The sequence below is a fragment of the Cimex lectularius genome, unplaced genomic scaffold (genome assembly GCF_000648675.2).
Source record: "Cimex lectularius strain Harlan isolate CLEC.00 unplaced genomic scaffold, Clec_2.1 scaffold81, whole genome shotgun sequence".
Lineage (NCBI taxonomy): Eukaryota > Metazoa > Arthropoda > Insecta > Hemiptera > Cimicidae > Cimex > Cimex lectularius.
Window position 1 is genome coordinate 1,668,336 of NW_019392692.1, and position 21,417 is coordinate 1,689,752.

The following is a 21,417-nucleotide window of genomic DNA, read 5'->3' on the forward strand; positions in this document are numbered from 1 at the left end:
TTTTGTTAAACATTTCTGTGAATGTTCAATTAAATATTATCTGATGATTGTTTTTTACCCTTACATCTTTCACCCCAAAAAACATTACAAATTTATAGACAGTATCAAGTTATGAGCACTCGCGAAGATGTTTGGGTATTCTTTGGTGACCGTGGTAGCTGAGTGATTAAGATGAGAGACTCTCGACTAGTAAATCCCACAGTCGTGGGATCACTTCCCACCGTCACCTCTAGATTTTTTTTCTGGCATATTTGGGGAGGAGAGGCTGCGATGAAGTTGACGCTCATCAATGGAAGGTCTGGGGCGGGGTCAAATCTCAGCTACACTGAATTCTTCGAAAATTAGTTTCACTTCGATAAAAGAACTAGCACATTGAGGACTCACTTCGCATACGGGTCCATACTCCCAAAATGGAGCCAGGAAGGAGTACAATAAGCTGTTTAGCTGCAGCACTCGGGGGTCTACTCCAGTTCCTGGTATCCACAATAAAATTAGTAAAAAAATTAGTATTCATCACTTAGGTTAAATTTTATCTTATGCATCAGAAAAAAAAAGGTGTAGTTGTTCAAAACTAAAATTTATTCTACAAATTTATACTTCCAAAATACACTATCTAAACCACAATTTTTTATTGTAATTGATAACTGAGATTTTTCAATTTTGTTTTAAACAAATTAGGTGTTGACTATAACAATAAGCAATCTGTAATTATCAGGAGAATATTTAGATAAAACCCCTATCATTCTGGATATTATTTTGCTGGTTTTGTTTACCAGAAGACATGTTTCTGCACGTTACCATCTTCACAGGCTGATCTGATTTCGGTTGGTTGAACATGTATGAAAGACCAGTGAGAAGATGACCAGGATAATGTCATGATTCGCCTTGCCTATTTCACGAACACATTGTTTCATCGATATGATATGGATAGTTGGATAAAGGAAATTGTGTGTTGAGAAAGATATTTTTTAGCATTGGTGTTACCATGGACCAAATAACATTATATGTTATGTTCTGTAGCTACAGGGAAGCAGTGGGTATGTTGATTTACATCTAAGTTTTTCCAGCAGAGAAAATCTATATGGAAGAGGGTCAGCCTTAAATAATGAGTTTGAGATTTATGAATATTTAGGTATACACCTTAATTAGGGCCGTTTCAGCAAATGTTTGCTCGTCACATGAATAGACAATTTGATTTTCCAAAATACATCCCGTTTTTGCATTATATTTTCTGCCTCAGATTACTTGGCAATTCTTTGAGGCCACTCTTGTCATAACGCTTGCCTATATTTAACTGAACCAATGCCCTTCCCTATTCTTTTATTTTTATTTTACCAATGGATAGCCAATATATTATAAATATTACCAATGGATAGGCAGCCACTTTGGCCCAGAGGTGGTTGCTTTCATTTTTAATAAATTAATAATGAGCCTGTTTGAACCTTTAGTGCCACATGTAGGTAGAGTAGCTAGCAACCTTTGGCCATCTAGTCATGTGGTTAAGTTCACCTCCTGGAGTAGAGAAAGCAACATTCTGCTCTGGCCAATGAACACAACAAAATATCATGTTTACATGTTTTTATACATAATTCAAGAATAAAATTAATTAATTACAAATTTTTAGCGAGTGGTGACCACATGAAATGCGATGGTGAATCAAAAGAAAACTAGAAGGATGAAAATTAATCATCTAAATGATTTTACTGTTACAATTAATGTTAATGATTTATAATTACAAATTACTAATTAATTACTTTATAATTAAATTATTTAATGATTTATATAAGCTCAATCCACACATACAGATTGAACCTATGACTTCTCACAACCCACTGACAAAACCAGCTTTTTTATCATTTATAATAAATTAGTGGCAGGCTATGAGAATCACCTACCTCAGATTATGGCAGTACGGGGTCCACCTCGGTCATTTCTGAACTTAGACTCCAGGGGCTGTCAACAGCTAGGTCATTTTAGCCCCAAACCCAAGCAGTTTTTAAATCTCACTCTCTCATCCACAATTGAATAAATCACACTCTTATTTATGGCAGTCCTCAAGTATGATGTTGTACTCAGTACTCTTCCGTCACCCTTTACATACAACTAATCTAATTCAGGAACTGTGTGGTCCATTCACACTAAAAACCTAAACGCTGCCATTTCACATTAGTATAGATTGACTAAACTGCAAAAACACTTTTTTTAAAATTAAAGGGTAAAATAATTATTTACTTTTTGGAATAATAGTTCTGTAATAGTTGTAGAATTATTCCAAAAAGTGAATTGCCACCTCAAACCATTTCTATAAATTAATTGTTATATAGTCTATAAATTATTATTTTACTACAGTGTGGCTCAATTACTCCAACTTTAGATACCATTAATTTCGTAATCTGTACAGCAATAAATAACATGGAACAACATACATACCTCATTACTTATTACTCTCCAGCCGTTATGTGTCCAGGGATCCAGACAACCAACACCATTTTCCTGATAGTTCAGAGCACAGCAAGGGTCCACAGAGGACCTCTCACAGCTGAAACTGCACTGAGGGAGTTAGTGTAGACGGTGTAAGTTGCAAAAGATAACTTAGATTTTTTTGTTATTTCATTACTTGGTAAAAAAAAAAAAAAGTGGGGGCATATCTAGTTAAAAAATTTGGCAAAATTTTTTGGATGCTTATATTTCCTTTAGGATAAAAAAGTTGAGCCCAAAAAATTGATTAAAGCTAGCATATACAAGCACTAGTATACAAATTCAAACCTAAGGTGTACATACATGATTTTGGACGAAGGTGTAAACTTTAAGTGTTCCCCTGTAATATGGGCATTTTCAACTTGATTAATTCTTCCCTCTAGCTACAGATATAAAGTTAGAACAGGAATAATTTTTTACTTATTATAGTGACTGTATAAACTATCAAATTTCAGCTTCTGTTAACATCACACCTCTAATCACCCATCAGGATAAACAGGATAAGAATGGATTAGCCTTTATGGTCAGGAGCAATCCTTGGCTTCTGGGTCATTTTCTAAAGTTTTAAAGCAATGATTTTTTTTCTGGTAAGTCAACGCTTCCACTTTGAATATTGTAATTTGTAGTAGAATATTTTATTTTGAGAAGGTAGTTTTTTTTTGGGGGGGGGGTTTGTATAATATTTTGTATATACATTTGCTCTAAAGATGTTTTTATTTTAAAACAAAGTGCCTCAGAGGCATGCCACTTACTTAGTGGTTACACATCATTATAAATTATACAGGGTGATTCACTACTCGTACAACTATTTCAAGTGGGAAGTGCTTCTACAACTCAAATGCAACAGAACTTTGTTGAACCATGGTCCAATTATAACCAATCCCCCTTTTCACACCATCACCACTTTTTTCCCTTAAGCATAAAATTTCTGCATTTTGGTTAGATCTAATTTAAAAAAAAAAAGGTATACCACTAGTAACCTTACTAAACGAAAATGTATTTTTTTACATCAAACCAAATTTTAAATTTCGCATTTTTGAAAGATTTAGTTTTTTTTTCAAAAATTAAATTGAAAGGTTCCCCTTTCTAAGAAGGGTGCATTCTTTAGAAGAATGGCACTCTCAACATGACAGTCAAGAATGACACATCTACACAGAAAACAAACTTGGAGCCCTGAAGATGATCTTAGTAAAGATCAAAACGCTGGCATGAAAAAGAAAATGTTTTTCTAAAACCTACGTCATACCAGACCACATCTCACGATCTCTGAATAATCGTTAAAAAAAAAAAGTTGAATATCTGTGAAAGGGTTAATAATTAGACAAACTTATTTGTAGCATTTTTGGTGTAGAAGCAGTTGAAGAACTTTATCATATGAGTAGTGAATCACCCTGTATAACAAATTTAAAAAAAAAAAAAAAAATGGTATGAGGCTTCATAAATCAAGTGATCCGTCCATATAGATTTCAAGAATGTAGATATATCCAAATTTTATTTTATTATATTTTTTTAAATTATTTATTACATTATAATAAGAAAATGTAGAGTTCTCAACTCATAAATGTAGGTATTTACATTACAACTAATGATGAATGCGCTTGTGTTTATTACCATGGATGAATTATTTGCATAACTTGCAAATAATTTTTAGCTTGCTTTTGGATTTGTATGTTTAAAAAACGACATAATGCGTACAAAAATACAAGACCAGCCACTAAAAATGTTTGTTAATAACAAAACTATGGGTTCATCAACATATTAAGAAATGTAAACTCACTGCACACATTTAAACAATATTGGGAAAGTTGAACTTTGGTAAGAGACACTAAACTTCCTTGCTGGAGTGGTGTATTACGTATAAATATACCTACTTCGAATATGTAATGCTCATCAAAACTTAATATAAAATAAGGATCAACCTGCAAGACTGAACAATAAGTAGCAAATGGTTAATATTTCTAATAATGCCCAGGTTGGATGGTAAATTTGGCAAACCGCTGTTAATCTGCAAGTCATATTACAAATTCCACTTAAAATTTAGATTGGCTAAAGTTCTTTCGGCACCAATGGCATAACCACTCTGCCACCGCGGTCCCAGTTTCTGAATAATATACTCTACCATGAATAGTTGAAATTTCCTGATATTTTAAGCGATTGAACCGCTTAAAATTTAATAATTTTGAATATTGCTCCAGGAAAATTGAGTGGACCAACTAGTGGAAATGAATGAAGCATATTTTGTTTTGATTTTATTTGGTATTTAAAATTGCATTAAATTATCCTTACAATTATCTACTACTACAACCTTATAAAAATGCACCTCCACATACCAAATGTATACAGAAAGTCAGGGAGAGCCTTTAAGACATAATAAATAATATTTCACATTTCATTTCAGTCTGGACATAAACATTATATATTAAATAGGAACAGAGTGTACTGAAAATAAGTTCAAATCAGAGATAAATTAAAACAATCAAGATTATTAGTTCGAAGAATTAAATGATATGAAACCCCAGAAGAGGGGGCAATAGCGATTAACTGACTGAACTTGAACACAACACTGAATAAAAAATAACTATCTTATCACACTTTCATTTTATTTTTAAAATCCATATAGATTAAATTAAAATTTAAAAATCGGTACAGTATTTTATTAGCGTGGCCCCTTTAAGATTCTGTGTTTATTGCTTCTCTTGCATGATGGGTTTTAATATGCTTGTTATGGTTGGATTTGGTTGATGATGTTTTATTACATATATGACATGAAAATGGTTTTATTCCTGTATGAATTCGCAAATGATCGACTAGGTAATAATTCCGATGAAATGTTTTACCACATTCATCACAAGTATATCTTTTTTCTGAACTGTGCTCTTTTTCATGTCGGAGCCAATTATGTTTTCTATTAAACTGCATTCCGCAATGATTACAAGTGAAAGGCTTATTGCCGTAATGTGCTCTTATATGAGCTTGAAAGTCACTTTGTCTTATGAAAGCACCTTTACACATCGTACACTTGAAAGGTTTTGATATCCTTGAAGCGTGTGTCCATTTATGTAAATGTAAATTCCATTTTGTCAAAAATTTTTTCCCACAAACTATGCAACCGAATTGTTTTACATTACCATGTTGTTTCATATGAGCCCGGAGAGAAGATTCTATAAAAATCTGACTGCATATGGGACAACTAACGTTTTTCTTTTTAATATCTTCACCTTCAGGTAAATACTCCCTATTGTGAGCTTTTCTTATATGACGAGTTAAACTCGCATTATGAATATATCTCTCACTGCAGTACATACACTGTTTCGGTTTTTCTTCGTGAGTCTCCCTGTGCCAATCCAATTTCTTTTTTGAAATAAAAGTTTCACCGCATTCGCAAAAGTATTCTTTTACTTTCTTTTTAATCTGAAAATGAGCGCTGTCCTTGTGCTGTTTGAGATTGGAATATCTTTTGAATCTTCTATCACAAAGATTACATTGTATCGGAGCGTAACCGGTATGTCCATTCATGTGCTCCTTCAATTTCTGATTTGAAATGAACGATTTAGGACACAGCGAACAAGCGTGAGGCTTTAGATCCAGATGAATTTTTGCATGAGTGTGCAGGCTCGACTTACTGTGAAAGGTCTTTCCACAAGTCCTACATTCCAATGGATGTATTTTTATTATATGTTCAACGAAGAGCTCCTGAGTTGGAAAAACTTGCATACAAACACCACATTGCCTGGAAATTTTTTTATGCTCCGTTCTAGTGTGCACCTGTAACAAAATAACTATTATTTAACTTTAATAGTTTTACAGTAAAGATATTGTATGCTAATGGGAAAAAAACAAAAACAAATTTAAGATCATTTCAATGATAAAGTTGAATATGACTACACAACTTTTATGATTATTAATAAATAATCAAGTTTCTAAATGGTTACCAAATGTTGGTAATTTTTGTATAAAAGTTTGGTGTTTTTAAATGTAGAGAGGTGCATGAAATTGCCTTATTAGGAAGAGATTATGAATTTACGTTTGCTCAAATCTGCACTTGCATACATAAACGTGTGTACAGAATTGTGCCATTCACTTCTTGCAGACCATGGGCAATTTTTGATTTTTGGTATCCTTTTTTAAAAAAGGATTGAACACCGCACTCACTCCATCACTCACCATTTCTATTTGAATGAGTCTATTTGTAATAAATTCAAGTTCAAAATTCACTAGATCATAGAACATCAAGTTCCTACAATTGTGGAAATATTTGTAAAACACCATTTACAACTGTAAGAATTAATTTTTAAGTCCTAATATAATAATTATTATATAAATTGGATGACTATGGATATTATTAGTACAGTGAAACTTCCCTTACCGAGCACTGGTAGAACTATCGAATTCTGATCCCCCGATGTTTTCCCATTAGTTTCTTCACATTAAAATCTTCTATGAAGCAAAAACTCCCAATAGCGGACGTGGACGGTTTTTTAAAGAATATTCTGACTCTAAAACTCTCCCAAAAGCGGACAGTAGCCTCCCGAAAATGAACATTTTCTGAGAAACACTCCGTAAGTGTTTTGTTCACCTTCCAATATTGTTCTTTGTCTAGAATTGCTAGATTTTAATTGTGCCCCTTTGCAAACATGTTTATGTACTTCTCGTCTTCTTAAGATTGACTTAGAATTTCAACATGAAAATATTAAATATGTCTCCCAGTGTGTGTGTTAGATACTGATGAAAAAAATTAATATAATTAAAGTGAGTGAAAGTGAAAAACTAAGATTGCTGGACTTTGTCGTACAGTGTTTCAAAGGTATCAATATTTTATAAACCGCATTGTGGCCCATCTTGCAATAGAATTTTTTTTTTTTTACTCTTACCCCAAAAGTAGATGCAGTCATCTCTGTATAACATACCATATTTCATTTCCCAACAGATCATTCTGCTAAAGAGAAGTTTTACTGTATATGAAGGGTTTTAGGTTAAGGTATGAATACAATTAATATCAAATGGTTGAATTGATACGTTATACATTCTTTAACATAAATAAAAATATGTTAAATGTGACTATCAGAACTGATTATAATAAAGATATTGTTGACAAGAGAAATATCACAATTTCAGTTTATGTTCTAGCCTTGAAAAAGAAAAAATGTATCTTCAAAATGTCAGCTTGAAATCAATTAATTGTACATAGATACTTCACCTTGGCTGAAAAACAATCCACAAACTGATTATAATTACAAGTAAATATGAATATAAATAAAATTTTAAATTTAATTTCATTATGGATGACAATTTAAAGATATAGGGACACTTTTTCCTGTAGTTGTTTAGATATATTGAAATTTATTTATAAATATAATTATAATTATATTTAAAAAAATTAAAAGGTTCTTACTTTCAATTCCTTTTGAGTACTTAAATGCAGTCCACATTTTGTGCACATAATAGTTTTCTTAATCCCTTGCTTTGAGTCCTGATTGCAATGCAAGGTTGCTACATGAACACGTCTTTCTTTTGGACAATTAAATTCCTGTTCGCAGTACAAGCACATGTATTTCTTCTTCGTATCCTTGGATTCATCCCACAAAGGTCCTGGAACACCTATGAATTGGCTCTGTAATTCCTGAAATAAGAGATCAAAATGAAAATAATTAAAATGAAAGCGGATGAATAAAATTATCCTGGCCTATCTATGTTTGCGACAGATCAAAACAGTGAGGATATGGCGACTAAGATGGTGGTAAGAAATGTGGTAAACTTTATCAACCCCACAGACCTCAAGAAGAAATTTCACAAATAATTTTCTTCTTTTCCAGATTTGTAATGTATTTATTTTTTTGCAGACTAGCAGCTAGGACTATTGCCAGCTCATCTTGTTTTGTCTATCTTGCTTTTTTTATAAATTAAGTCAATTAAAATAGATATTTACACTATTTAAAATGTTTGGCGGGTATCAAAGTTCTCTATATACTGCTGAGACCCACCAAAATTACCCCCCACCCAATTAAAATTTAACGTACAGCCAGAACCTATGTTTGGGGAACCCAGCAAGGCGATTTTCAACTTGACACCTTCCCTTCATTCACACCAATAAATACATTCTCATTTCACACACAGTAAAACTCATGCAATCACTAAGTTAACCTAATTGGTTCAAAAGGTCTGTGGTTACTCGTTATTCCACACAGATTGTGTCCATACACACTTAACCACAAATAAACACATTCACACAATTGGGTAGTAACCAATGACTATCCGCTACTGTTTGTTGAACAGTTGAACTTACCCAAATGGACAATTCTAATAACTGGACATCCCTCATGACAATTTTATCCCCCCCCCCCCCGATGATATACTATTTATAACAAGCAAGAAAAGTATTTCTAATAACCGGACATTCTAATAAACAGATAATTTAATTAAAATGTCTGTCTCTTAAGCAGACATCAGAAATTATTTATTATCCATTTATTTATATCATAAAATTAGTCAATTAACCAAATTTAGTACATTGTGAAAATACTTTAGATTTTTAATAATAATCTATGTGGTTATAGAATTTAAATTAATCTTAAACATTAGATATAAAAGCGACAGCTGTAACCCTTAACCAGTGATGGATAAATTATATAAGTTGTTGAAGTCGTGAGGAGCAGTCAAGAATGAGGTAGTTTAGAAAAACACCTTTTTGCCAATGTTTGACCTTTTTCGGGCCAACTCCAGAGCCTGGGTAAATTACAAAACATATGCTGATTGGAAAAAATAAAATTTAAGATGTAAATATAAATTTTGAACCAAGTATTTCATACTCAAAATACAATTATGGTGTCATACTGATTTTGGGTGAAAATGTTGTGAAACGTGAATTTGCATTCTGCTGTTTTTATATGATTGTGACAGGGTAGGGGACATAGTAAATGTGGTAAATTTTCTTTGATCACAGGCGGTTTTATTTCTCAAAGGAAGTCGAAAATGGGGATTTTCTGAATTGGATTTGTGATTTGGCATTCAACATTGGAAAGAAATTCACTAGTTTTCGTGATCCGCTTGACCAATTGGAAAGGAAGTTAATTTTTAAGGACAATAATGAAGGAAAGTAAAAGACTGTCGCTGGGTGTAATTACAACTAGAGTTGTACGTACATCTCTTATCCAAATGTTTTCTGGTCCGGTATCTCCCAGGCTCCCATGTCCAGAAAGTTCTCCTCTCGGTGGCATACATTCTTCGGCTTGTATGTTAAGTCCTGAACTGCTCCTATCTAATTCGACTTCGAGTATTTGTTTATGTTCGCCTTTCTTCGATTTTTCACCGCCAACATATTCTGTTGTCAAATATAAATGTGTTTCAGTTTGAGAGAGTATCTGAAGGTATAAAATACATGTTGCAATTTTATTACCAGATGAGATATGGATTTATTGGCAATAAATTTGGTGGATTACCATTATGAATATAGCAAAATAACATGAGAATACACAGACTTATAAGATTTCAAAAGACGGTTTAGCCAGATGTTCACAATGGGTGGGTAATTGGACATAAAACTCCTGAATTACAGGAATTACTTTACTTCAACGTATTTCTATTCATACTGCTATAGTTATTTTATAACATTTTATTTGCAAAAATTAATTGAGTTAATATTTTTAAAGCAAAAGTAAAGCGATTCCTGTCATACAGGAGGGGTTAACATCCCTCACCAATTTTGGGTATCCCGGACCACTTTTTAAAATTGTTGTCAATAATTTTAACATGAAATTACAATTGAAATGCCAGGACTGGGCTGATACAAAAATCAAATGCCTAATGACTTGGTCACTGCAAACCAAAACTATATAAATACAGCCCTGGGAAAAATATACGCTCAATAGATTTATGCTTTTTTTATAGGATTGCATTGATAGAAAGCATCCAAAGGTCATTGCTTTACTCAATAATCCAAAAACAACACTTGTAAACAAATCTTGGTTCCATTTTGAATGAATATCATCTCAAGGTATCAATTTTTATATTTACAAAATAATAACATTTCATTTCACCTTTTCATAGCAAAAAGGGAGTGATAAGTGTTTGGTAAAGCAGTTTAAGCTGTTTTAAATTAATGTCACAGGACTCAAACAATTTAAATTGGAGAACAACACATAATCAGCTTAAAAAGAGTTGGAATGGCACACGAGGAAAATTTCTCGTGAGTTAAATCGCTCCAAAGGTGTAGTTATTTTTTAATTATAATTTTATTTATTTATTTTCTAATTCAAGTCTAGAAAATTATAGAAAAAATAAAAGAACTGAAATTTTTTTGAGTATGTGAAATGCACTGTTTTGAGGATATCTCAAAAAGTGGTGCTTCTTCTGCCCAGATTTTGAGAAATTCAACCTGGGATGGCTTAGTACAGAAGTTAGCTCAAAAATCTCTTGTACAACGGTATTTGCAGTTTTTTGAAAAATATATCCAGAAGTGCCAACTTGGCCAAGAGTTCTAGTGATTAAGTTATTTTTGAAAAGTCACACTGGAATGGCAGAGTCTCATGAAATGGCTCAATGAAAAAGGTACATCACAAATCACGCATACTCGGAAAAAAGAAATAAACCAAAAGCTAATTTTCTAACGAGAAAATGCACTGGTACACACAGCACAGTTCATAAAAAGTGTTGGAGGATTTTAGGTTTATCTTTTAAATTGACAAGCAATTATTCCAGTCCTTAATCCCTTAATTGTAAGGGATCATGACTATTGACCTCTGTGACCAAAAGCAAGAAATTCAATATGTCAAGGAACTTAAAGCATAGCACAATCTTGGGAAAACGTAGAAGAGATTTTGACAATTTGTCTTAATTATTGTTAAATAATTTCCAAAATAAAATATTAAAATGTGTTAAAAGGTTCTGTCTTTTCCCCCCATAGAACTCCACTTTTTTCTTTTGAAAATAAAGAGTAGATCAATTAAATCTAGGCTGACAAGCAAATTGTGAACATTTAATTACAATTGGCCATATCATTTATATATGAAAAATATACTTTTTTTCAGTTATTACTGTATTTCTTTTTTGTTTGTATGAATCATTTGAATGCTCTTATTTTTAGGCTTTTTTTAAGGTGGCTACAGAAATTTTCAAATGTAAGTGAATTGGCATGGAGCCACTTTTGCAGTTCTTTAAATAATTTTTTTTGCAATTGCTTTTGTATTGTACAATTAAAGAAATAAACAAAGTATTTGAAAATGTACAGGGTGTGGAAACATTGCTTACTTGAAAATAATTGAAAATCACCTTCACAAAAGGCCTAAAAATAGGAAAGAAAAATCAAGTGATGTTTGGAGATTATCTATAGTTTTCATAAGTATGCTGTGAAGTAGTAAACGAATGCAGTTTTAACAGTTAATATATAAAAACAATAAAAAATTAACCTTTAAAATTTCAAAAAATATAATACCATTGTTACTCATGAGATCTTCACTATGTCTTGCGTCCTCATCTTGAAAATCCCCATCTGATGTAATGTATTCAGGGCATTGCTCCGGGTCTGGTTGATCAGGGTTTGTCAAGTCAGTCCGAACGGATAAAAGTGAATGAACACTAGCTGGCGAAGGAGCTTGGTTTTGAATCTCAATGAAAGATTTGTCATGATCGTCTTCATTCAGTTCAACTTTGTCTACATCATTCTGGCTATGTTGACCTGCTGGATAATCTCTATCGTCGACGTTTATAAGTGCTGTAACGACAGGTTCAGTCGTCTGAGTATTGACCCCGATTATTTCCGTCCTCCCAATTTCCGTCTGACTTATGAATTCATTGTGATTCGAACCTAGGACTTGAGGTTGGGAATATATAGGGTAAGACATCAACGGCGCGTGGATTATGTTTGTGACTTGCTGCCTTCCTAACAAGATGTGTTCTTCGGATACGACTTGAAACGGGTTGATGAGGGGTGTCGATGAGACGTTCGAAGCCAATTGCTGTAGGTTCAACGGCTGTTCTTGGGTATAAAGCCTCACAAGCGCTTCTATCACTTGATCCTTGGGATGAGTGTTCAAATGGGCATGCATCGACATCCCTTCCCTCAGGTACAGGGTGCATACGGGGCAAGCTACCAGTTGCCCCTCCATTTTTCACCTTTCTATAGAATCAAAACATGCATAAATGAGTAACAAGGGCCAAACCTAATATCGTAATTAAAAAAACAATAAAACGGTGACAATCGTCAAGCCAAGCCAACTGACCTTCTTTACAAGGGTTTAAGCCGAAGACTACGCGCTGCTAGTCTTTAGCCAATAATCCACCGCACAACAATTATGCCCAATTTTTATGTATTCAAGAAGAAAGGGAAATCTATACCAAGAAAATTCGATAACGTAGGGCGAAGTCCTACGGGAAATTGTTTGAACTAAAATCTCTTTGTTGACCAGCATACCTGCCTTTTTATAGGCGAACTTAAATCGAAAATACCCGATTTCAATGGAAAAGACATTTCCACGATTTTTCCTAGATACATATTGTCAATGAGATCAAAACGTTCCATATGCTTGTACCAACTGTTAGTATAAAAACACAACAAAAGATATCAACAGAAGTGACAACCACGGCTCACTAGAAGTGCACCCCCGTGCTTAAGTCCACTTCTTCTCACCCTCCAGAATTATTTTATGCACACATTATTACAGTTATAATCCCTAATAAATATCATTATTTCTTTTTCCCACGGCACTTCACTCCTAAGCATTCAGGCCTTAGGGCGTGACAAATGAAATAAATCGATGAAACATCATTCGCCTCATTTCATCGATAATAACACCTCGATTCTTACTCTTTCAGACTTCTTCCTACGCATACATGATGCACTTAAAAAAACTCACTCAAGTACAAGGCTTAATTACAACAAATTTATAGTCAAATTAAGGCCTAAAAAATAATTATTTACCTATCTAATAACCCTAACTATAAATAAATAAAAGAAGAGTACAGCAATGTTTAAGATTTCAGAATAAGTTTTAATTTATTACACCACCCCAAAACATTAACTTGTGCGGATCTGAAAGCGGCTTTTGATAGCCGAGGACTCTTTTTGAAACTTAGTAATTTTGGCTTTTTGTCTAATGTGTTAACTTTATAGAAATCGCTTTTCTCTGAGTCATCGAGGGTTTGTGGGGCAGAAGGAATCCGAATATTTTGAAGTTTGTTTTGGAGTTAAGCAAGGTTGCCTGCTAAGTCCGATACTGTTAGCCATGTTTCTTGATGACCTTCCAACCGTTCTCGAGTGTGGTTTCAGATGGGCAACATTGCAATAAAAGTTGGTGTTTCTTGTCTCTTCTCAGAGAATTTATCAGGGTGGTGGCTGTTCATTCTCAAATTCTCCAATCATGTTACAATAAAAATTCTACTATACACAGATGCGTAGTTATGCCAACTTCATGCACGATCTACAAATGAATATTAAGCCATTTGAAGCTTTTTGTGACCAATGAAATCTAGATGTAGGTACGTTAGTCAGGGTGTGTATTACCCTTTAAGAGCTATTGGATTCCCCATTCTGTACTTAAACTTTAAAGCACAGCAGTAAATCCTAGTTCATCAAAGAACTAGATTAGTAGGTTCGGTTTCAGTCATTGAACTCTACAGTTAGGTTGTATGCCCCAAACACTTTCTCCTGCAGGCAAGTGTAGCACCTCTGTAGTAGGTGTGATGGTGTTACCTCTGCTTCTTTGCAGAATCTGCATGTTTTTCCGGTTTCCTTTAATACATTATGTTACCTCTTTCCTTCCAAAGTTTTAGGAGGTTCTTGGCTTGTTTGTGTCCAATGGGCGAGTCCTGTTGTTCCCTCATTTTCTTTTTATCCTTCTGTCTGAGGTGTTTGTTGACTTCTACTCCAACACGTCCTGGGACCCAGCAGAGGCTGACTTTGTTTTGCATACCTAATTATTTTAGTTTGGTTTTGCAATTCAGCACCATCTTTGAGCTAATGGTGTTTGAACTTAGCACTTTGATGGCTCCTTGGCTATATGTCATGATAGCGATATTCTTGTTTTCATACCCTTTTCATAATTAAACCTATCGACCTCAGCTTGGAAGATACAGGTGTATTTTCCATTGGGTACTGAGTATTTGGTTCCAAGACCAAACACTCCTGCTCCATATTTTCTTGCACTCTAGTGTCATCTGTGTACCAGTAGATGGTTCCACTCTTAAAGGTGTTTTTCTCTTTTCCATCCCTTTTTGGTGCCTAAGTTTATTTTGGCAATTTTGATTGAAATTATCCTATTCATATTGATTCTTGGGGCCATGAGTATCGGATGGTCTTTCATTAGATTGTTGCTATCTCTCCAGTTTAGTTTAATTCCTGTTGGAGGTTTCTCTTTGATAACGTTAATAAGTTTTCTTGTGCTGTCCTCATTGTAGAGAGCGATGGAATCTAACAGTAAACCTGAAAAAGTGCAAGGTTATGGTTTTCAGAAAAATGGTAGACTTAAGCCTTTGAACCGTTGATATTATAAAGTTAAAATAATAAAGAATAAATATATTGGTGTTCTCTTCTCCCCCAGATTGCAGTGAATGAATCGTTTAAAGAAAAAAGTCTCATTAACAAAGTTTGCAATCAACAAGCCGCGATCCTTTTTAATCTCTTAAGAGGTCTTCCCTTTAAAACTTAGGTATCAGGTATTCAACTCTGTGTGCTGTTCAATCCTGTTATGCTTCAGCTATCAACAATTTGATTCAATAAAAAAAGTCCTAAGATATTTTGTTCTGTAAATTATTTGCATTACCAATTCCAACCCCAAATTGTTTGATTTACTTTGAAACATTGTCAGATCTGTTATACATGCTTTAATTCTCATTCATTCGTACAACCTTACTCCTCTCAGATTCCAGGCTAGTAAAAATAAGTGTGAGAAATCATAAGGTTCAACATTTCCTGTTGTGCACAATGGTTATATCTGTACCATAAGTTCTCCCTAACCACCCCAACCCTTGATAAATCCCCTCTTTTCAGCTTTGTTATTTGCAATGAAAGAGCAACATAGAACCGGATGCTTATGCTGTATTCAATCCTCAGTAAATTTCTTGTTGTTGCAAAGTTCTCCATTTAAACTCTTGCTCACTGGATTAGAGGGAGGGATGGGATCCGTTCTGTTAGCAACTTGTGATCGATTGAAACAGTTCTTCACTTCTTAGCTGAATGTTCGATTTTAGGAAAGATTCGTCCATTACACCTAGGGTCCTTCACTCTCTCAAGAGTCCAAATTGTTGAGATGTTGAATGGTTCAGATCCTTAGGCACTTATACAGTATGCTCACCATGCTTGGAAATATGGAGTTCATTTATTCCAGGAATTTAATTTTTAATTTCGTACACATCTTTCCTTCGTTAAATAGCCCAATCGTAAAAATATCTAATGATCTGGAAGACAAAACTCATTATTTCTCTATATTCTTTTTTGATCTACAATTAAGGCATGTATATCCATAGTTCTAGATTTAATTTTGAATTTCGAATCGTGTAACAATTTACAATCTCCGACGACAGATGGATTTAATTCCACTGTGTTATACTTTTATAAATATGCTGTATGTAAAATAAAGTTTTTTTTATCTAACTAACCATATGTAAATAATAGGAAAGTTCAGCAATATTTAAGATTCCAGAATAAATTTATTTGGTTTTTATTAAAAATTACTTAACATGTTGGACATATTGAATAAATGAATGAAGAAATAACTTTAATTAAAAAAAAGAAAATTCAAGACAATAGTAAATAAAAAGTTCTCTCAACAGATGGCCACTGCCATTGTCATTCATGCTTTGTAAACTATATATCATGTAAATGTTATTTATTTTCCAGTAAAGATTAATAATCTCAATTAATAATCTTAAATCCTTTTTAAAAAAGGTTTGAACACCGTACTCCATCATTCATCATTTCTATAAAGCATCTTATTCATTATTCATAAAAAGTTCTTAATACAGCATTGATTGTAAAACTGTCTGCTGAAAGTGGTGGCCAGGGCTACTTGAAAACATAAGATATATGCATACAAAAATTTAAAATAAAAGAGATAAAAAAAATAGTGAAATTGAAATCTTGGTGACTGCAATACATATATCAGAAGACAACATTCATATGGCTCCATTGTTACAATTTGAGCCGTTATATTATCTAGAATTTATTTGGGTACTTAGTAATAATCATTATTTTTTTATTTATAAAATATATAAATAAAGTATACAAATCTTTCTCAGTTTTGCCAATAAACTTTATGGATAACAATTATTCAGGGTGTGTACAAAAAAGAAAAAACGCAAGAAAGACAAATATACTGAAAACCTCAATGTTTATTTTACCTTACAAATGAAAAAAAAAAAGTTTTTTTGTTGAAATAGATAGTTTCAATTGGCTTATTAATCCATTAATCCATCCTAGTTTTCAATTTTTTATGAGTAACTTTGTCCTTTTCACTAAAAATACAAAACAATAAATTAATAATGAATAATAATTTTACAAATACAAATAAATATGGACCTTTTACTGTGTACAGTACTGTGTTGTTGCTTGTGTGAGTGGATGAATATTTTACTGTTTACAGATTTCTGATTTATATAAGCTCAAATCTGCACATATACATATATACATGTGTGTACAAATTGGAGAGGACTTCTCTAAGTCCACGGGCAATTCCAGCTTTTGTAATTTAAAATAAATTACCAACGGGCCTTGAGAATCACTCAACCCAAGTGATGGCTGTCCGGGGTCAGACCTGGCTCCAAGAGCTATCAATGCTAAGTCAAGTCATTTGCGCCTCAGATTTTTTTAAAAGAGCCAATCGTGGAATATTAACTACCCTACTGAACTTCTTTTTTTTAATGAGAGTTTGCAAGAGCCGAGGTCATATCACCCTGAGGTTGTAGGTGTTTAAAAAAAAAAGCTGCTTCCAAATGTGGGACTTTACCTTACAGTAATGAGTGCCGTGTCAACGCCATAACTGTTGAGCCAATGACGCCACTGTTATTTGTATTATTAATGTAAATAATAGTACAAAGATAAATATGGAAATATGACCTTGTGATTTTTTTTGTAAAAAAAAAAAAAATAAATAAATAAAACTACTTACATAATATAGACACTCGCACCCCAACCAGAAAGAGCATCACGATCGAAAGCATTAACAAGTGCTTGGGAAATTGTTTCAAAAAGGTCTTGTGGGCCTAAGTTTGGCTCCCAGAGAGCTTCACACATTCCATAAAGTTGTTCTGAGCAGGTACCAGCAACGACAAAATCTTCAGGTTTATTCGGACAGCCAATCAAGTCAGTAGCACAAATGAACGGTTCATACGTTTTTGGCATCAGCCCGGCAACAACTGGTTCCACAAAAAAAGGGCCAAACCTAAAAACACAATTTTATGTTATTATGCTTTATGATAATATTTGTTAAACTTGAATTAATATCATGTAACAAAATTAAAAAATTACCTCCTTTCGTAAAGTAAATTTGAGAGCATAGAAACAAATACTTCAGGACTCATCTTTCTGTCTTCTTTCAGTTCATACAAATTTAGCCTGAAATTAAGCTTATTTTTAACGGTAAACGTGTCCGTTACAAGTCCAGGAAGACCACAATATAAGTGTGGTCCAAATTCAAATATTTTCTGAAAATAAATCATAAATAAATATTTAAAATTTCCAACAAGAAACTGATAATTAATGGGTTTTTTTGTGCAAAATAAAGGTTTATTTTGTCACTAGAATCAATTATTTTGTCCATGGCAACAAGACAAAACCAATTAAATTAAGGAAGAGAGCATGGTTTTAAGATTTGTTATTTCAAAAACTTTTATAAATTCTCGAAGAGAAAACATTTGTTTAACATTCTTAATTTAATTTTAAATAAATATAGTACCTCAAAATTTGTAGCTATTGTTTGTCCTTGATTCACACCAAACCTAAGATCTGAAGCTATAGCTACACACTCCTTGCCCTTCATGGCAACAACAGCTCCTCCATTATACGATAGTATGCTCTGAAAAGAAATATATATTATAACATGACATATTCTCTTATGCAAGTTTGAGTAATATAAAGCAAATTGATAAAGGCCCATGTTCTAAAAAATGTAAAAGTGTTATTATAAGTTTGTCGTTTTCAACCATTTTCAATCATCAGATCATTCATCTGCCTATCATATTTCTTTGACTGCCACTTGTTTTTTCCTCGTTCAATTTCAGCCAGGGAGAGGTGAGGCACTGAATCTCATCAATTTTGGACAAATCAACTCATAACAGGTAAAAATTGAGAATGGGTGAACTAAAATGATCAGGTTAACAACCAATTAACCAGAAAATTTCTTGCAGTTTTTCATTTTTTATTATGTTAATACTGTTAATCAAGCGCGCGTGCCAGTGAAATTCCCGGGTTGCACTATAAAGGCCAGCCGGTAACCTTGATACCACTGACCTATTGGTTCAACGGCGATGTGCTTCTATTTTAATAGGAGAATTAGGAGTTTATATCATGTAATTTCAAGAGGATAATGTGCCGGTCCGTAAAGAAATTGGTTTGAATAGTTCATTGCAAATTATAAAATATTTTATCTAACATGACTTCAAAACCCATAATTCTTGTGTGCTGATTGTAGGAATTTTAGTTTGGTACTGGGGTGGCCGAGAGCTCATAAAATTTGCACTGTGTTTGGTGGTGAAACTGTCCAAAAGTGGTTCAAAACGTTTCCTTCTGGAAAGAAGGGATTGAAGATGAACCATCGTCTTGCAGACCTGTCTTGAATGACAACAAATTGAGGGAAGCTATCTGCAAGACCATATATAGACCCAAAACCTATTCTTTGGATAAGAAAAACAATCACAGAACCCTCTATCACTGAATGGATTCAATAAAACAAAAGGAGATGAGGAAGAAACTCCGCTGGCGCTAAAAACAGTAAACAACGCTCAACAAACTTGAACTCACTGCTACAGGTAGAGACTCAACAGGAATGATAGGATTATTCACCTATCACAGGATCTGAGAAAACATCTACACAACATGGGCATATTCCATTACCCATTTGTAGATAATACAATGAGGTGTAAGAAACTGCCAACCATGCTTCAAATGTGAACATCCCAATAGAGATATAGCCTGGGATACAAAAAAAAAAAAAAAAAAAAATACGATAGTCAATAATGTTGTACTCCTTGTACAGGAGGATAGAATCGACATGCTAAACGAAGGAACTTGGAAAGCCAGAAAGCTGCAGAGCATGAGGAACTATTTACAATGTTATTTTAAATATGTTATCATCATAATGATCAGACCCAGCAAAACCTATTACGGATGAAGACACTCATTAATATAAATCAAATGGAAACAAAAAAACTCGAATCTCAATCCGACAAATCGAAACAAGAATTCTTATGTGTACCATATATAATTAATTAATGAAAATAAAGACTTTAAAATAAACAAAATAAAATATCTAATTAATTAAAAAAACGTTTATTATTATAAAATCAGCAGGTACAAGGCTAAATGTAATTTAAAAAATGTAATACAGTATACAAACGAGTTTAATACTTAAAAACATACAAATAACAAATTATGAATGAGGATTACTACCAGTACCATCAAAAACGTTTATCCGATTCAAAAATTACAAAAATAACGAAATTACGATAACTTACCATTTTAAAGTTGTTTTTTTAGTATATTAGTAGTTCAGACTCGTGAGGATATGATACAAACAACTAAGGACAGCAGACTCACGGCTAACCTTAAGTGATTTGCAAAAAACATTTCGAGTTAAATAACCTTAGTGCACGTTAAATATTTTGTGACGATGGGTCCGGTATCTGGTTAACTTGAAAAATAATATTACAAAAAATATCTTCAACTAGACTTAAATGATGTTTTGATTGAAAAGGATATTTGTTCCTGATCCTCAAAACAAATTATGACCGTTATTCATTAAAATATAAAAAAATCTAGTTTCATCACCAAATTAAATTAATTACTAAAATCTTGGTGAAATTTTATAAGTCAATATTACAAAAACTTACATTTGAGCTGATTGAAATGCCAGAAAATAAAAGTGTTGCAAAATCATTCCAAATTTAAAGACATCTTCTTGGACCTCGCCCTCATCTTTATCCTTTTCCTCTTCAACCTGCGCATGCATTCTCATCTTCCTCCTCTTTACTCTCATTTCGGTTAGTTAACTGAAGAAAAACAAACATAGATGAGATGGGCCAGGACACGATCTAGCAAGAAGTGAGATGAAAAAAGGAATAATCTTGCCATTAAGATTAATTAAATTCTATTGCAGGTCAGAAATGAATAGTCATAAAACAATAACAAACTTGGCTTATTAATGCAAATAAGCTGAGAAAAACCAAGAACAAACCATATTTTGTAGAAAATTTATTTAGGGTTTCATATATTCATTTATATCATAATTAGTCTTCTTTAATTTTTATAGAAGTATGCATGTAAATGGTGTTAAAGTAAAAGTAAAATTGTTTCAATATAAAGTTTAAGTTTAGAATAAATGTGTTTAATGAAGGGCTGGATTAGATGAGCTTATATCAAGAGCACAGTCAATAAGTGGTTCTCAGAAGGTCTGACAGAAGAGCCTCACCCAATTAAGGATAGACGAGTTCAACACACAGACACTTAATTTTGGGTGAAAGCCCACACGTGTCTGGCATGTAGAGAAATTTTACTCCAGTTCCCACTTAATTGATGAATTGGCCCTCAGGCTCCATATAGAGAGAATGTAGGAATGCCACTTATGGGCTTGATCATGGCAGCGATTATCTGAGTCCTCTATTTTGAGTTTTCAAGGAAATAGGACTATATAACACATTATAGATGTCTCGTCTTTTGTTTCTTAGTGTATATTGAGAATGAATAAATTTATTAGCGTGAATGTGTAGTGGGTCAATATTCTGCCATGGTCTCTCAAT

The 21,417-nt window shown here is 33.2% G+C and overlaps 2 protein-coding genes and 1 long non-coding RNA gene across 9 annotated transcripts; 1 reads left to right on the forward strand and 2 right to left on the reverse strand.

Moving 5' to 3' along the window:
- Positions 1 to 243: 243 nt before the first annotated feature.
- Positions 244 to 13,208, reverse strand: LOC106674445 (zinc finger protein 883-like). 6 transcript variants are annotated; one of them, XM_024225955.1, is made up of 9 exons: positions 12,693 to 13,208; positions 11,906 to 12,589; positions 9,618 to 9,796; positions 7,871 to 8,098; positions 4,809 to 6,243; positions 2,431 to 2,545; positions 1,896 to 2,153; positions 385 to 473; positions 244 to 320 (listed from the first exon to the last, which is right to left on the reverse strand). In XM_024225955.1, the coding sequence occupies exons 2-5, from the start codon at positions 12,576 to 12,578 to the stop codon at positions 5,149 to 5,151; spliced, it is 2,175 nt and encodes a 724-aa protein (XP_024081723.1). In that variant the 5' UTR covers positions 12,579 to 12,589; positions 12,693 to 13,208; the 3' UTR covers positions 244 to 320; positions 385 to 473; positions 1,896 to 2,153; positions 2,431 to 2,545; positions 4,809 to 5,148. The 6 variants fall into 6 exon arrangements, with proteins under 6 accessions (XP_024081723.1, XP_024081719.1, XP_024081720.1 ...); XM_024225951.1 differs by having other exon boundaries at positions 244 to 325; XM_024225952.1 differs by having other exon boundaries at positions 244 to 325; positions 2,431 to 2,550.
- LOC112126607 lies at positions 10,382 to 19,624 on the forward strand. Of its 2 annotated transcripts, XR_002910097.1 has the most exons (3): positions 10,382 to 10,468; positions 18,685 to 18,741; positions 18,811 to 19,624. It is a non-coding gene; the product is annotated as an uncharacterized LOC112126607 (long non-coding RNA). The 2 variants fall into 2 exon arrangements; XR_002910096.1 differs by having other exon boundaries at positions 18,685 to 19,624.
- Positions 16,778 to 20,264, reverse strand: LOC106660908 (proteasome subunit beta type-3). The gene is made up of 5 exons (XM_014383944.1): positions 20,137 to 20,264; positions 18,360 to 18,479; positions 17,933 to 18,108; positions 17,574 to 17,846; positions 16,778 to 16,920 (listed from the first exon to the last, which is right to left on the reverse strand). The coding sequence occupies exons 1-5, from the start codon at positions 20,137 to 20,139 to the stop codon at positions 16,872 to 16,874; spliced, it is 621 nt and encodes a 206-aa protein (XP_014239430.1). The 5' UTR covers positions 20,140 to 20,264; the 3' UTR covers positions 16,778 to 16,871.
- Between the last annotated feature and the right edge of the window lie 1,153 nt (positions 20,265 to 21,417).

Excerpts from the sequence above, each read along its gene's own strand:
- LOC106674445 (XM_024225954.1), bottom strand. The coding sequence starts at position 12,578 with ATGGAGGGGCAACTGGTAGCTTGCCCCGTATGCACCCTGTACCTGAGG. Across the intron at positions 8,099-9,617 it reads AAAACATTTGGATAAGAGAT|GAATTACAGAGCCAATTCAT; the intron begins GTACGTACAACT and ends CTCTTATTTCAG. Across the intron at positions 6,244-7,870 it reads GTACTCAAAAGGAATTGAAA|GTGCACACTAGAACGGAGCA; the intron begins GTAAGAACCTTT and ends ATTTTGTTACAG.
- LOC106660908 (XM_014383944.1), bottom strand. Across the intron at positions 18,109-18,359 it reads CAATAGCTACAAATTTTGAG|AAAATATTTGAATTTGGACC; the intron begins GTACTATATTTA and ends ATTTATTTTCAG. Across the intron at positions 17,847-17,932 it reads AATTTACTTTACGAAAGGAG|GTTTGGCCCTTTTTTTGTGG; the intron begins GTAATTTTTTAA and ends TTGTGTTTTTAG.